Raw genomic sequence first — 16,898 nt, 5'->3', positions numbered from 1 at the left:
TTATCCAGTACATGCAAGGCTGTCATTAAGGGTGGGTGCAACCTGAAATGTTTAGAGCCCTGTGGGCCACCCATAGTAAATCTTGTTCCAGGTCACCTTTTCTAGTTTTCTATATCTTTTGTTTTGTTACCTGTACAACTGTCGTCCTAATGTGCATTTTCCACAATAGTGTGCGTTTTCGTGACCCTTAAAAAGTGCACATCACCAGCTTCCCCATCCCAAGACATCCATGTCAACGGGAGAAAGGAAAAACAGCTGAATCCAGCTTCACCCCTCCACCCAGACTGTTTTGCTTTTGCTTCCTCCCTTCCCCCACCCTTCCTCTCTCTTTGTTCGCGTTCTGTCCTCTCAATCGGTTGCCACCCGACACTGTTTCTGGCGCTCCGATTGGCCAGTTCGCCGTAGGAGGCGGAGTCAGCAACGCACCGGTGACATTTTGTCAGTTCTGAGAGAGCACACAGTGTCAGTACAGACCGAAACTCGGACGGAATTGTCGACAAGTGTGCATCGTCCGTTTAATATTCACCATAAAAACAACCGTGGTGCTCTTTAGAAAACGAAGAGAGCATTTCATGTGATAAAGAAAGGATTTGAAAAAAAAACACCAGAACAACACAAGACGTGTTGTCTGTTTTTTGTCGTGTCGTTCGTTCTTTCTTTCTTCCTGCTTCCCTTTTGTCTGTGGCGCTGGTAACAGATTGAACGAATAAGCAAAAGTGAATCGAGTGAAACGAAAGATAAACGATTTAAAAATCGGCAGCTTCGTGTTTCTCATCCGTCTTCACGTCTGTTGTGTCCAGTTGGACCGGGAGCGAGAGTCTAATGCCCCCGGAGGATGAGCCCGGCCATCGAGGGGATGCAGACAGACCAGCAGGGGTATTTGGGCAAAGGAGTGCTGCTTGAGCCCTTTGTACACCAAGTAGGGGGACACTCGTGTGTGCTCCGCTTCGGGGAGCAGACGATATGCAAGCCCCTGATCCCCCGAGAGCACCAGTTTTACAAGAGCCTGCCCGCGGCGATGCGGAAGTTTACGCCGCAATACAGAGGTAAGTAACGATATTACTTGTCTTTTTCTTTTAGCAAACTGATCATAAGTTCTTTTTGTAAACGCCGTGTCGTCTACAGTGTGATATTTGTCAATGGTTATACGTTGTCAGTCTGTTTGACTTAAAAAACAACATCCTTGTTGAATGAAGGCCAGTATTGGTTGCGTTGCCGTGTTAACGATGCTGACCGCACGTGGGCGCTGTTGTAAAGTCACGCTTTTAAAAAGGGGGTTTAAAATTTAAAACACCTCTACAGGTAAATCAGTGAGCGCACGAAAGGCTGTTTTTATTCTAATCGTGGACTTTGATGCCAGGGTCTGATTTGAAGAAGGTTATGTCTGGTTTAGACATATTCTCAACTTTAAACAAAATGAATATCTGGACCAAGAGACTGTTGACATGGCTGTTTTTGGATTAAAGATTAGCTGGGTATGCACATGGATACAAGCTTAACTGCTTACGTTTTTTTTGTATATGAATCTTTATCTATGTATTTGAACTTACATCTGCTTATGATGTCTCCTGCCCTCATTTTTTTACATCACGGCACTACAGCATCCATGCACTTTAAATGGCCTGCCCTGGTTTCACTGGGCATCATCTGTTATTTGTTGTGTGCGGGATGGGTATGAAGTTATTATAACAGGATAATCCTTTACCATATCATTGGTGATTTCCTATGGTGTTTAATGCACTGCAATTGCTGTCTGATGTAATACTGTGTGAATTTAACACTTTTCTAAATTGTTTCCCATTGTAATCTGTAATGTAAATGGGAAGTGAGAATGCAGATGTGTAATGTGGCTATTCATATGATAATTAGGACCCCCCCCAATTTCCAATACACATTGCCAGAAAGTGTAATTTGGTCTATTTTAATATTAAAAATGATCAATATGATATATATAAAAATTCTGAATATCAGGAGATGTGTTTAGTGTAAATGTTCAGTTGTTATAGGCTAATATATTTTAATATATACTTCACTTTATGCAGATTACATTTACTTATTTCTTTATTATTTTTTCTGTAAAATTTGACATGGGCACATATTTTGTGAAATTGACCCAACTGTACTTCTGTGAGCTCACAGGATGTGTTTTATTTGTTTACCACATGCAAATAAGTAAACTCGACTGTTTTCCGGTCTGTAGTTTATAATGCAATTCCTTCAATTAAATATTTTGTCTTTCTCTTTGAGTTTCACAATCGTTGCTGCATTTTGTTGTTTTATTGGATGCTTTTTGAGGTCATAAATGTTGTGGTTGATGTTTGACAAATAAACAGCATTAGTTTCATCATACATTTTGCCTTGTGTCATTTGTTTGTGGGTTATTTTCATACTTGTGTGATGATTGACTGATCGTGTTGTGTGGTTTGCTGTGCGTGTATGGATGAAGAAAAGAAAACCATTGCAATAAAGGCTTAGCTACATTGGCTGCTGTTGTTGTTTTCGGTCTTCTCTCTCTCTCTCCCCAACCCCCAGCCTCTTTATTGACTCCATCCGTTCGTTCTCGCTCTTTCTTTTTGCAAGTATGTCTTGTTTATTTGTTTGTTTGTTTGTTGTGGATTGTGTGCTTTCTGTCAGGTTTGGAGCAACCTGTGTTGTTGACTATAGCTTTTGTTAAAGACTGGCGAGCTTTAAACTGCAAAAAAATGAGAAGTGAGAAAATCTTGGATCACTAGCTACTTCCTGTTTGCTGACGTAAAGATGATACCATTTCACCCCTGACCTTGTTCTTTTTTTGTTTCTCTCATCTTTGTCTCCGCAGGCGTGGTATCTGTAAGTTTCGAGGAAGATGAGGAAGGGAATTTGTGTCTTATCGCCTACCCTCTGCACGGTGAGCTCGGGGACCTGGAGAACGTTGACCCCTCGGCCGACCTGGAGCCCAAAAATAAAATGAAATGGGTCAGTAAGAAGCTGCTGGATAATGAGGGATACAGCAAAGACAGATCAAGACATTCTCGCAAGGATAAAGACAAAAGGTAAGGGAATGGTAACATTTTAGGATACTAATGTATCGGGTAGGGTACATAATAACACCTTATCCCCTGGTTTCAGGCTTAAGGCTAGTGCTAAGCTAAGATGCATGTTTGAACTGTCTCAACTGAAAATAACTTGCACTGAAATGTCTTAAAATAAGCCAGTGCCATTGATTTGTCTTAAGATACACACCAGTGTTGTCTTTTTTAGGGCATGTTCACAAAAGATGCTTGGACATCTTATTTATCTAAGAGCCAGTCCTGGCTTTAGCTAATCCTTTTTAGTGAAACCAGTCCAAAGAGATTAATGTAGCATATTATTATTTACAAAATATTTAAACGGACACTAAATTCTAAAGTGTTACAACTTCCAAGCACACGATTGTTGCAAAAAGTGATCAGACTTACTGTGCGCTCACACCAGACGCAATCAGGAGCTTGCTCTAGTAGTGACGTGATTACATGAAGCTAGCGGAGTCGCAGAAGCCGAATGACTAGAATTTCATGCGCGGCTTTCGCACGCAAATGCAGCGAGTAAACTCAAAATGTTCAAGCGTCCATCTTCGCGCAAATAGCACATTTTTCCCGCCTCTACCGTGTGTGATGTGAATGCACAGTTAAAATTTCACCTGCCGATCTAAAGAAAAATCTAGTACACTTAGGGACAGTTTCCCAAACAGGGTTTAACTTAATCCAGGACCAGGCCTTAATTATTTTAGGACGTTTAAGTAGTTTTTACAAACATGGCTTTTAAAAAATATTATACTGATGTGCAGCTTGAGACAAAACAATGGCACTAATATATGTTAAGATATGTCAATGCAAGATGTGTTTAAATTGAGGCAGCTCAAACATGCCTTTTAGTCCGGGACTAGGATAAGGCCTGTCTGGGAAACCGCCCCATAATGAAGAAGGATCCTGAGGCTTTTATAAAGACATGAGGATTGTCTCTCTTTATTTGGTCCACGATCCAACACTGTAATGTCATCGCAGGTCATACAGGAACCAGCACCACTTACAATTTTCTATGTAAGAATTTAGTATTTTATTTTATAATTCGTATTAATTTGTATAAAGTGATTTAGAAAAAGCATAGATGTAACTCAGTAATTACATTCCCTAAACCCAATCTCCCTGGGGTAAAAAGCAGATTGTACGAATGAGATTCATACGAGCCTCATTGTAACTGTGGGTTCACACCAGCCGCGTTTGAGGCGTCAAATTCGCGTACTGCGTCTAGTTTGCCGCTTGAACATTTTGAGTTTACTCGCTTCATTCGCGAGTGAAATTCTAGTCATCGAGACATTCACGTGGAAATTCACGTCATGGGAGGAGCTCATGCGACTCCGCTCGCTTCCTGTAATCACGTCACTACTAGAGCAAGCTCCTGATTGGTTAACGCGGCACGTTTTTCCGCCAGAGTTCTAATTTTTTAACACGCACATTTCCAGCGGCAACGCTCAATTCGCACGAACTAGACTTGTGAATGAATCGGAATCGCGTCTACCGCGCCGCGCTAAACTCCTCCATTGCGTCGTGCTAAACTCCTCATTCGCGCCGCAAGACCTCCAGACACGCGTCTTTACATTGACTTAACATTGAAATCACTTGCGCTTGACGCCTCAACTACGGTTGGTGTGAACATAGCATAATAGTTACAAATTGCTACACAACTGTTTTTGCGATGTTTAACAAGTAAAGATGCACTGATATATATTTTATCGGTCGATAAAAGCAAATTTTCAAACTGTAGGCAGATAGTTTAAAAACAGCCAAAAGTTATGACCTATATATCCTGTCAATCAAATGAAAACAGGAAAATGCAATGAATTTGAGCTCTGTTTGTAGAAAGTGTAAAGAAACATCCTTAGTTTAATGTTCAATATTATATGAATGAATAACATTCAAAAATTTGTTTATGCAAGTTAATATAACCATTAAACTATTGGTATGGACAAATATCACTCTGAATAATCGGTATCGGTGGGAAAATGTATTTTTAGGTGCTCCACTGAAATAGTTCTTGTCTTATTCCTTCTGTGGACCTTTTTGATTACTGGTCCAAAGCTTTAAACCAGAGGTCACACTAACCCACAAGTACCAATGTCCTTCAGTGAAGAACATCTCTTGAATAATCCCAGCCTTTGTTCTCCAGTTATAATGGCCTTGCTCAGCACATGTCTGACTCACTAAGAATTTGAACGTTTACAGCATACTTGTCCTCTGTGAGCGCACTGACCCACAGAGACCAGCTGGGCCGAACAGATGCACTCTCAGCTCCTTGCAAAGGGTTTTGTAGCCAAGGTTTAGCAAGATGTTATGTAACTGGTGTCGTTTTGTGACTTAGTCTTGACTCAGAGTGACTGGGGCAGGGGTGAAAAGATGTTTGTTGGTCATTTAAAGGGATGGTTCCCGGTTTGGTGGATTTAATACAATGGCAGTACTCATTTTAACACTTAACAAAGCATCTAAGAGTGTCAGGAAGTATGCACGGCTAAACTAAGATTCTTGAAGAGGCACCAGAGTTTATTGTGTCGTCAAGGCTGATCCAATGTATGAATCCGGATAAGAACTTGTCACCTAATCTGTCTGTCTGGCTGACCCACCTCTCTCATCTTTCCTCCAGTGTAAAACGCGAGGATGAGTTGGCCGAAGTCTTCTACTATAGCCTGGAAAGGAGCAACGCTTCTGGCCCTCAGCTCAAACACAACCCATGGAGCCTTAAGTGCCACCAGCAACACCTGCAGCGGATGAAGGAGAATGCGAAACATCGCAACCAATACAGTATCCTTTAACTGCTGTCATTAACAATGAATGGACATTTTTACTGTACTTTACTGTAATCCTTGCTTTAGTACTTTAAGGGGGCGGACAGGGTTTAGATTAATCAAGGAGTAGACCTTAGTTATATTAGGACATTGATTTAGGTAGTTTTTACAAACATATCTTATAAAAACAGTTACTGGTATGCATCCTGAGACAAAGAAATATCACTGATATGTTAGATATGTCAGTGCAAGCCAATTTCAACTCGAACAAGCATTTTAGTATTGGACTTAAGTTGTTTGGGAAACTGCCCCTAAAAATTTTGGTTTTGTTTGCGTGTGTGAAGAAATGTGAGATGTGTGGTTGATAGGGATGGGAATCGAGAACCGGTTCTACTTAAGAACCGGTTCCCAGTGAATCGATTCCTTTGAACCGTAAGCATGCCTGCCTAACGATTCCTCTTATCGGTTCCGCTCGCGCTCGTTGCAAATGTGTCATGACGTCACGCACACGCTGTGTTGTTTTGGTTTAGAACGCAGCAAACATTGCATCGAGGCAGAACGATCCAAAGTTTGGTTATATTTAGTGGTGGGCAGAGCAAGGCTTCGCGAAACACCGAAACAGTTGAACCAGTAACTTATATTTCACGCGAACATACGACAATACGGTCGCGTTGCAGGAGGTTGCAGGACTGTCGCGTGTTTGATACACTATTACACAATAACAGCAGCGAGTCAAACACCAGCGGAGCTAACGGGACGTCATCTGTTATTAATGCAGAAGGTAATGTGTTAATGTTAATGTTAATGTGAGCGCCATTTCATTATGTAAACTTTTACTATACGGATAATCTCCGTTGTCATTGTCCATCAAATTGATGACGGCCAGAGTCTGGCTGGCTCTCACACTGGCTCAGAGAGAGGCTGCAGAAAGTATCTCTCGTGCACCTATATTAAATGACCGAGGCGAGGATAAACACATTTCACCGAGCAGTAGAGGCGGACACTACTTAAGTATTTCTACTTAAAAGTACATTTTCAAGTATTTGTATTTTATCAGTGTTTTTGTATTTTTTTGAAAACATACATTCCAAAGCATATTATCATAATTTTAACTCCACTACATTTCATAATTTCAAGTTTTTGGTTTATATTTAATATTTAAGTACATTATAAATCTAGTAATGTTTTTTACTTTTACTTATGTATTCAATCAATTTTAATATGCAATATAAATAAACAGTATGATTCTATGCTTTAGAATGTAGTGAACATTTTTTAGTAAAGTAATTTTTTTCCCAAGACAACACTCTGATAAAGCACAGATGCTTGGAAAATGAAACTAAAATACTCAAGTAGTGTCCACCTCTGCCGAGCAGTGACTAAGTTTGTGGTAAAGGGTTTGCATCCGTTTGCCACAGTAGATGCCTCTGCATTTCGGTAGGTTAATTTGCTGTATTTTGTCCAGCATCATGTCTTTAAAAGAAAATAACAAATGCATGCATGAACAAAAGTTGCATGTTTTATGTCAGTCTAGTTGTGTTTTATTAATTCCTAGTCTGATCACATATTTACTGGTTGAGAAACACTGCCCTAGGCTATAGGTCCCTTACTTTAAGAAGTAGCTCACCTACTTTTAAGTTGGTTCTGAGGTTGCTACACATAATTTGTGTATACTCTGTTCTGTGTCTTCTGAACAGATATTAAAGCGAGTTAATACAAACATACAAATTTGTGCTTATTCCCTCACCCAATGAGAATCGAAAAGAGAATCGATAAGGAATCGGATCGATAAGCAACATCGATAATGGAATCGGAATCGTTAAATTCTTATCAATTCCCATCCCTAGTCGTTAATCAAGTGCAGAATTAGGCATGCCTGTATTTAAGACTTATCTACCCACATCATTTGGAGTAAATTGATAAAATTGTCTTATTTTACTGAAAATTGTGTGTGCCACAACAATACTATTATTATGTTTTTAAATAAATTTGATGATGCAGTTTTGGATTCACCGGCGGGTCTGCTGAGTGTAAGGGGTTAAAGTCTAAAAAAAAGATTTCCGTGTGTTTGTACAAAATGGGAAGTGACACCTGTATTTAGCCATTGATCAGGTGTGCCAATAGAGTACAATAGATCTTATTATACTGAACTCCATGTGATGCAAATCAAATGACGTCTTTAGATTAAAAGCTGTTGTTCTGTACAATAGCAAAAGGTAACACTTCCATTTCCCATGCAAATAAAATTTTTTAATGACAATGTGAAGAGAATTCATCTGTATTTTTCTTACGTCAATAAAAAAACAAAGGTTAACGTAATGCTGTATTTAAAAAACGGAAGGAGTTTCCCTTAACCCAGAATCAGAATTCATCCTGTTGGAGAACCTAACGTGGCGCTACTCGGTTCCATGCGTGCTTGATCTGAAAATGGGCACCAGGCAGCACGGGGACGACGCCTCCGAGGAGAAAAAGGCCATGCAGATTCGCAAGTGTCAACAGAGTACATCGGCCAGTATAGGAGTACGGCTCTGTGGCATGCAGGTTAGCTTTGCTTCACTTCACAGTGTCATTCCATAGAGATAAAATATACGTTTATTGCTTTATGCTACTTTATTAAGTTCAGGGTTCCCACGGGTCCTCGAAATCCTTGAAAGTTTGTGAATCTGGGGGGTAAATTCAAGGCCCTGGAAAGTTTTTGAAAATATACATACATAAATACAGTACAGGTCATTGAAAGTGCTTGAATCTATTTTATGCAAGAAGTTTTCTGTGAAGAAAATCCATATTATTCCCTGTGTAGTGTAGGATAATATCATAAAAATTCTAGACTTTTTAAGCACACGTGCTGAACTGTTCGCTTTAAATGCTTATATCTTTTGTATGCAAATGTTGATTCCTACCAAAATGCTTTTTTGCATAGTTGTGTTTGACAAATGAAAACGTCTCGGGTTACGTATGTAACTGTTGCTCCCTGAGAAGGGAACGAGACGCTGCGTCTCACTTGCCATACTTCCTGCATTCCTGTAATGCCGTCTTTGCCAATATTTCAGATAGCGATATACTTCCTGGCTCCCGCGTCACCCTGTCTTTGTTGTTAAGCCTCACCATTGGTTGAATTTGAAATACACATTCAGACGCACTTACCCCTGGAGGCGTCCCCAAAGTGTCACCGCAGTGATGCAGCGCGAGTTCCCTCAAAAGGAAACTGTAATAATATATCTTAAAAAGTAACACAATGTAACCTTGCTCTCACTTGAAATGTGTCCCCACATTAAGTCCTTGAATTTGAGGGTATTGCACCTGGAAAGTCCTTGAAAGGTCCTTTGAAGTTGAAGTTAACTAAGGTGTGGGAACCCTGTATGTTATCCTATAGACAGCATTTACACACAATGTAGCAAAAAATGTCAGACTTTTGTAAAAGCACTTACATAATATGCCCCTCATGACACATGGGTATATTTGAGACAATAGCCAACAATACATTGTATGGGTCAAAATTATAGATTTTTTTATGCCAAGCATCATTAGGATAGTAAGTAAAGATCATGTTTCATAAAGATATTTAATAAATTTCCGATTATATAATTATATAATTATCATATTAATATATAAAAATGTATTTATCATTAATATTTTAATAAAATTTTATCAGTAATATGTGTTGCTAAGGATAACTTTAAATGCGATTTTCCCAATATTTTGATTTATGCACCCTCAAATTCCCGATTTTGAAATATTGTCCTATCCTAACAAATAATACATGAATGAAAGATGATGTATAAATCTCAATTTTATAAAAATTGACCATTATGACTGGCTTTGTGGTCCAGGGTCACAAATTATTAAGTGAATAAATGTTTTTGATAGTAATACTCTGGCTATGCATTGCTAATGTAATTGCCTTACTGTAGCCAAAAATTGAATACGTTTAGTTATTTTTTTTTTTTTGAGGAATTAAATTGCTTTCATATTGTTTCATTTTGCCTGCAATGCAATAGCTTAACTTTTGTTGAACCCAAAATAGCCATTATTGTAATGAACCCCACAATGTTTAATTTTTACGCTAAGCCCTCTTCATTTTCCCCACAGGTCTACCATTCGGACACGGGGCAGCTTATGTTCATGAATAAGTACCACGGCCGTAAACTGACCCTGTCTGGCTTTAAAGAGGCCATTTTTCAGTTCTTCCACGACGGGGGGCGTCTGAGACAGGAGCTGCTGTCACCCGTCCTGCGCCGGCTGCGAGAAATGCAGGCCGCCTTGGAAGCCTGCGAAAGCTACAGATTTTTCTCCAGCTCGCTCCTGATAATCTACGACGGAGATCCTCCGCGGTCCCGCCACTCTCCAGAGGATGGGCTCTCGGAGGAGGAGGAGGAAGAAGAAGAAGAGGAGGAGGAAGAGGAAGAAGAAGAAGAGGGTGGTGCTTTCGGTTTCCCTCACGGCGCAGGTGCAGCTAGCGTAAGCAGTTCTTCTGTGGTGCGACGCATGACGAGGCCAGACAGTGGGCCGATGGTGGACGTGCGCATGATTGACTTTGCCCACACCACGTGCCGCCATTTTGGGGAGGACAGTGTTGTTCACGAGGGCCAGGATAGTGGTTATATCTTTGGCTTGGAGAACCTCATAACCATCATTTCACAACTAGAAGACCACAGCACAGATTAAGTCTCCGTCCGATACATGATGCATGGCGTTAAAATGGAAACATGCAGTCCATCTGTTTATTTCTTGTTCTTTCTTTCCTGAGATGTTTATCAGGGCTCAGTAAAATCGCAAAGCTACACCTGTTCTGTTGTTTTTATTGGTGTCTTACTGCTGATTTTGTATTTTAAGTTTGAGAGGCGAACGTTCACGCAATTCAGTAGCTTCACTCACCACCCATCCCACTGTACTGTTACAAAATGTTTGTTTTATTTATATAAAAAGAAAAAGAAAAGATGCAATGCAATGCAAAAGACGTTTCCTAAAAAAAATGGAACTGGTTCCCGACCTCGAGAAAGTTCCTGAACTTTGATGATCTCCTGCTCCCGAGCGATCCTTGTCGGATGAGGGAAAAAAGTGGGCGGAGAAAACTGTTAAGACTGTTAAGTGTCGCTCTAAAACAAAGTTCCTTGCACCTTGTCCCATTGTGAAGAGCCGACTGTATAGCTAGTTGACATACAGAGTCTATAATAAAGCTTTATTTATTTGTCATATTTCCTAAATAAACTAAAAAAGCAACGAAAAAGCGAATGGAGACATGAAGACTACATTCCATGTTATTAATGTTACAATAATGATATGAATGAATATTATTATTTGACATGTTCTGATACCTCTGTCTTATATATGTTGTACATGGTATGTTGGGGGAAAAATAAAACTTTTGTTTGTGTTACATTCCTATCTCATACTTTGTTTTGTTCATCGTTTTCCAACAAGGTGTCCCAACTTTCAATAGATGAATAATTAATAATGGAAATTAGTTAAAAGGATAGTTCACCCAAAAATGAAAATTCTGTCATCATTTACTCACCCCCATGTTGTTACAAACCTGTGTTAATTTCTTTGTTCTATTGAACGCAATGTTTGTAACCAAACCATTTTTTAGCACTATTGAAAAAAAATTAGTTATCACCAAAATCAGTATTGTATCAGGTTAGTATTAAAAAGTAAATTCTTGAAATTCGATATCCGCCGTGTTATTCTGTCATCTTCTCTCCCTTTGTCTTCATTCTCTGCAGAATGCAATAAATCTGCTTAACCAATCACAGCGCACAATTCCACGCATTGTAAACAACAATGGCGGCGCTTTGAATACACACAGAATCCTAGTTTTCCTTATCTACTTTATACTTTGTGATCAACAAACAAACAAACAAAAACAATATAATGCTTTTGATGGCAAACCTGTGGTGGTTTTCTGTGGCGGGGAAGAAACGTAAGCCAATCGGGCGACGGAAAAATGTTGGCTGTTGCTTGTTCTCCCGACAGCATCAAGCTTCGGTCATGCTAACACATTGACCACAAGGGATCTTATGAAAACCTTTCCATTATTTTACTCGAAGTCAACGAAAATCCAGCAGGACCAAAACATTTTACAGCTGATCGCTGTCAAAAATGTTAAGCGACAGCGTCCCAAGTATAACCGCAGCAATGACAGTGTTTTTAATATGACAAAGTAAGTGTTTTGATTAATGCCATTAATGTTTATTTTTTTAATCAGCGTATATCACTAGTTAACTTCGTGAATATAACATGGCAAAGATGAATGCACATTTATATATTGATTCAATAGATTTATAGCATTTTGGGAAAATGGATGTTATTGCATGGATTTATTGCATTTTGCCGAAAAAAATATCTATTTTTCTAATAAATCTTTGAAAATCAAATTATGGATTTGAACTTTTAATGTTATTATTATAACCTAAAGGTGCTATGTGAAAGTTTGTAACAGAAAATAGTGGTTTTCATCTTGTCACTTTCTTGGTATAGAAAACACGTTTTTACCGCAATTAGTCAAAAAGGATTTATTGCATTTTGGAACAAAACTCTTCAAATATCTTCCTTCTTGTTCAGCAGAACAAATAAATGAATACAGGTTTGTAACAACATGAGTGTGAGTAAATAATGACAGAATTTTTAATTTTTGGTGATCTACAGTACGCCTTTAATAATTGGACTCGATCTTCCTTCATTGTCTTTCTTTTTTAATTATGTCCAATTGACTATCAAGCATTTATCATATTCATAAACAGTAAGTTGGAAATAAGATGTAAAGATGATCAAATTCAGGAATTAGGGAGGATCTCTGTAGCTCTTTGTAAAACATACAACACAAGGTGGCCTGACTGAGTGGCAGTTAACCTTTTACTCCTATCTCAATATGCAGATCCTTGACTTGGTTACAAAAAACTTTATCACCGATAAACAATGACGCACATTTAAAGCAGACATACGTTATCAACCGCTCCTTATATAGATAATCTGAGGATTAACCAGTCAGTACACTGATGTATCTTTGGTAACTACACGTATGATGCTTTGAAAAAATAACACCTAGTGACTTATTTGCAACTCTGCTTGTGAAAACCCAGCTAAAGTAATTTTGTTTTCTACATAAAAATCATCCTATGTAATTTAAAGACCATTCTGTAAAAAATAACCTTGATGACTGAGTAATACTGACTAAGTAAGGCTAGGTCACAAAATTAGATTGAGATTTTAGGCAGGGTCACATATTTCTTCCTCCAACCCAACGTGGTGGTTTAAGCTGTTCCTGTTGAATTTCTAGTCTAAAAAAACAACCTCTTAATTGGAGAGCAACAGATGCCAAATGATAGGCTTTGGGAGAAGCGAAGGGTTAATTATTTGTTCTGCTCATCTGTTTAATCTGCTACATCCCCAGTCTCGGTGGACTGCATTGTTCAGGCGTTTAGATGTTACATCATTACAAAAGGAGCACTGTGCATTTATTCATGCACTAGATGTACATGGTATGTCCATAATTCTGTTAGTACTGCTTAGCATCACCTATCCAATGCATTGGTTGCCATAGGAATGGACCTGTTTGTCTCTATGTAAGTCTCTATGGCAACAGAACAGTGGTATATTTTTAATCTCCAGCACCAGGAACTGTACATTGCCCTACATGCATTAATTAAAATGTCGAGTGAATTTCAAATGAATTTATTGTTGCAATTCAAGTGAAAATGAATGAAATTGTAACCTTAAGTATACTGGGGATGTGTTCTTACATAATAACCGGTTTCAAGTATACATTCAGTTGCTCTTCATAGGTGCCCAGCTGTGTTCTGTTTCAGATCAATGCTTTTTATTCTACCTTTGTCCTCCTTGTTTCCAAAAATAGACAAAGCATTGTGAGCAAAGCATTGCTCAGAGTATAATTGGCATATAGATTTATTTAAAGGGACACTCCACTTTTTAAAAAAAAATATGCTCATTTTCCAGCTCCCCTAGAGTTAAACATTTGATTTTTACCTTTTTGGAATCCATTCAGCAGATCTCCGGGTTTGGTTGTACCACTTTTAGCTTAGCTTAGCATAATCCATTAAATCTGATTAGACCACTAGCATCGCATAAAAAACCCCAAAGAGTTTCGATATATGAAGTTTATTTAACTAAGTTCGGGAGGAGCATGGTCATGTGATCCAACCAATCAGTGCAAAGAGGTGCCTATAAATGGGAGTCCCTCACCTCTGTCCTGTGACAGATTTTTTGCAGCATCCCTCCTCCACCCCATCACCTCACTCTCATCTAGATTCATTCATCACAGTTAAAGAGAGGGGAGTACTCTGGGTTCGGGCTAAAATTCCGAGCTCGGAGCCCTCTCCTCGGACAGCACGCCAAATATGCTTTATCTCATTCCCTATCGATTACATGTTAATGCGAACTCGTGAAATTTCTTATTTAAAACTTGACCTTTTCTGTAGTTACATCGTGTACTAAGACTGACAGAAAATTAAAAGGCAGATATGGCTAGGACCAGTGTTGGGGGTAACGCATTACAAGTAACTTGAGTTACGTAATAATATTACTTTTCTGAAGTAACGAGTAAAGTAACGCATTACTTTTTAAATGTACACATTAATATTTGAGTTACTTTTTCAAAAAAGTAACTCAAGTTACTTTTTAGTTTAATTAATTTGATAAAAAAATATGTACTGAATTAAACTTAACGTATGCACCCTCTGTGCCTGTGTGGGAACAGTTTGAGTCAGAAACTGAGATGGCAGGCCAGAGCTAAACATTTTTGTGATGAAATATGCAATTTCTGAAGGCAGAACTTTTCAGTCATAAAAACACCTGCAAGGCCTGAAAGAGATCAAGCTTTAGCCAAGAAAAAGTAACGCAAAAGTAACTAAAAGTAACGTAAGCATTACTTTCCATGAAAAGTAACTAAGTAATGCAATTAGTTACTTTTTTTGGGAGTAACTTAATATTGTAATGCATTACTTTTAAAAGTAACTTTCCCCAACACTGCTTGGAACTATACTCTCATTCTGGCGTAACAATCAAGGAATTTGCTGCTGTAACATTGCTGCAGGAGGCGCAATGATATTACGCTGCAGCCAAAAATAGTCCCTTAGTAACCTTCAAAGCAGGGGACTATTTTCAGGCACTGCGTATCATTGCGCCTCCTGGAGCAATGTTACAGCAGCAAAGTCCTTGATTATTACGCCAGTTTGAGAGTATAGTTCCTAGCCATATCTGCCTAGAAAATCTCAACTTTTAATTTTCCGTCGGTCTTAGTAAACGATGTAACTACAGAAGAGTCAAGTTTTAAATAGGAAAAATATCAAAAACTCTTTGGTCATTTTTGAGCGCTATGCTAATGGCATAATCAGATTCGGTGGATTGTGCTGAGCTGTGCTGACAGTGCTGGCGCCGGACCCGGAGATCGGCTGGGTGGATTCCGGAACGGTGGGAATCGAATGTTTAACTCTAGGGGAGCTGGAAAATTTGTATATTTTTTATATATTCCATAAGTGGAATGTCCCTTTAGCCAAGAACGATCTAATGCATATAGGGTAATGTACAGTTTGAGGGTGGGATTCGAACCCAGAACCTTAGTGTTCCAACACTGTAATAAAAATGCAGCATGAAGTTAAAACAACTTGGTTTTGCAAGTCAATTCAACCTACTATTTTAAGTTGATAAATTGACATCTTATAAAATCAAGTTTAAATTGCTTTACTTATTATTTTAAGTTAACGTAACAATAAAATATATGTTGACTTGACAAAAATGCTGCATATTTTTTACAGTGTATGTATTAAGTTGGATCAACTTAAAAATGACTTTTTTTTAAAAAATGATGCCATTTTAAGTATTTAAGTTGAAAATGTTTAAATATTTTAGGTGTTACCAATTCGTTAGAGCAGGTTTCACTCTATTTGTATGAAATTTGTATTTAATGTGCATATGTGTCTGCACTAAAAATCCTTGTTGCACTTTTTTAAGTTTAATAAAACTTGCATTTACAATTCCTTTCAACTTTCTTGTCTAGCGAGGAATTGAATAAAGTTGAATTACCTTAAGTTATTTCAGTTATAATTCACTGTATAGCAACTTAACTTCAAATTGATTCATTGACTACATAAAAAGTGCAACAGGACGTTTTTTCATGCAGACGCAGATGCACATTTGTATTACATTTGAATGGTGGTCATCCTTTAAAGGGGACATTTCACAAGACTTTTTTAAGATGTCAAATAAATCGTTGGTGTCCCCAGAGTACGCATCGGAAGTTTTAGCTCAAAATACCATATAGATAATTTATTATAACATGTTAAAATTTCCACTTTGTAGGTGTGAGCAAAAATGTGCCATTTTTGTGTATGTCTAATTAAATGCAAATGAGCTGATCTCTGCACTAAATGGCAGTGCTGTGGTTGGATAGTGCAGTTTAAGGGACGGTATTATCCACTTCTGACATCACAAAGGGAGCAAAATTTCAATGACCTATTTTTTCACATGCTTGAAGAGAATGGTTTACCAAAATTAAGTTACTGTTAATCTTTTTAACATTTTCTAGGTTAATAGAATTGGGGACCCGATTATAGCACTTAAACATGAAAAAAGTCAGATTTTTATGATATGTCCCCTTTAACATTAAACACAAATATAATGTGCTTCTGATAAAGACATAACTGGGATATGTGTCTTGTAAACAGGTTAAAGTTCATGTGTGTGTGTTTCTGCACCATATTGTCACGTCAAGTCTCCAAACACAAAAGAGGCCACATACATAAAAGACTCGACTGCTAGTGTTAAAAAACTCCTTTTCATTAAAAGACCAGTTTAGCAGGTTCATCATCAGTTCATTTGTTATATCATCATAATCAAATAAATATGCACTCTCTCTCTCAAAGCAGTATTATATGCATACGTTCGGAAAAAAACTTTGGGTTGGTTTAATCTCTTGCTGGGTAAATATTGGACAGAACCAATTAAATAAACCTATACAACAGTTGGTTCTGTCCAATATTTCAACAACAGTGGGTTACACAAAATCAATATTTTTATTTAATATTACATTTAACATAAAAAATTAAACCACATGGTTTTGAAAATCTGAGATGTTCTTCATGAAGAC

The 16,898-nt window shown here is 38.2% G+C and overlaps 1 protein-coding gene across 1 annotated transcript; it reads left to right on the top strand.

Annotated features, from left to right (window-relative positions):
• The first annotated feature begins 428 nt into the window (after window positions 1-428).
• On the top strand, window positions 429-11,174 carry ip6k2a (inositol hexakisphosphate kinase 2a). Its single transcript, XM_055212604.2, has 5 exons — window positions 429-1,046; window positions 2,819-3,032; window positions 5,656-5,813; window positions 8,163-8,338; window positions 9,887-11,174. The coding sequence occupies exons 1-5, from the start codon at window positions 836-838 to the stop codon at window positions 10,460-10,462; spliced, it is 1,335 nt and encodes a 444-aa protein (XP_055068579.2). The 5' UTR covers window positions 429-835; the 3' UTR covers window positions 10,463-11,174.
• The last annotated feature ends 5,724 nt before the right edge of the window (window positions 11,175-16,898 follow it).

This window comes from Misgurnus anguillicaudatus, chromosome 8 (assembly GCF_027580225.2).
Source record: "Misgurnus anguillicaudatus chromosome 8, ASM2758022v2, whole genome shotgun sequence".
Classification (NCBI taxonomy): Eukaryota; Metazoa; Chordata; class Actinopteri; order Cypriniformes; family Cobitidae; genus Misgurnus; species Misgurnus anguillicaudatus.
The sequence above is the reverse complement of the archived record's forward strand: the minus strand, read 5'-3'. Positions and strand labels throughout refer to the sequence as shown.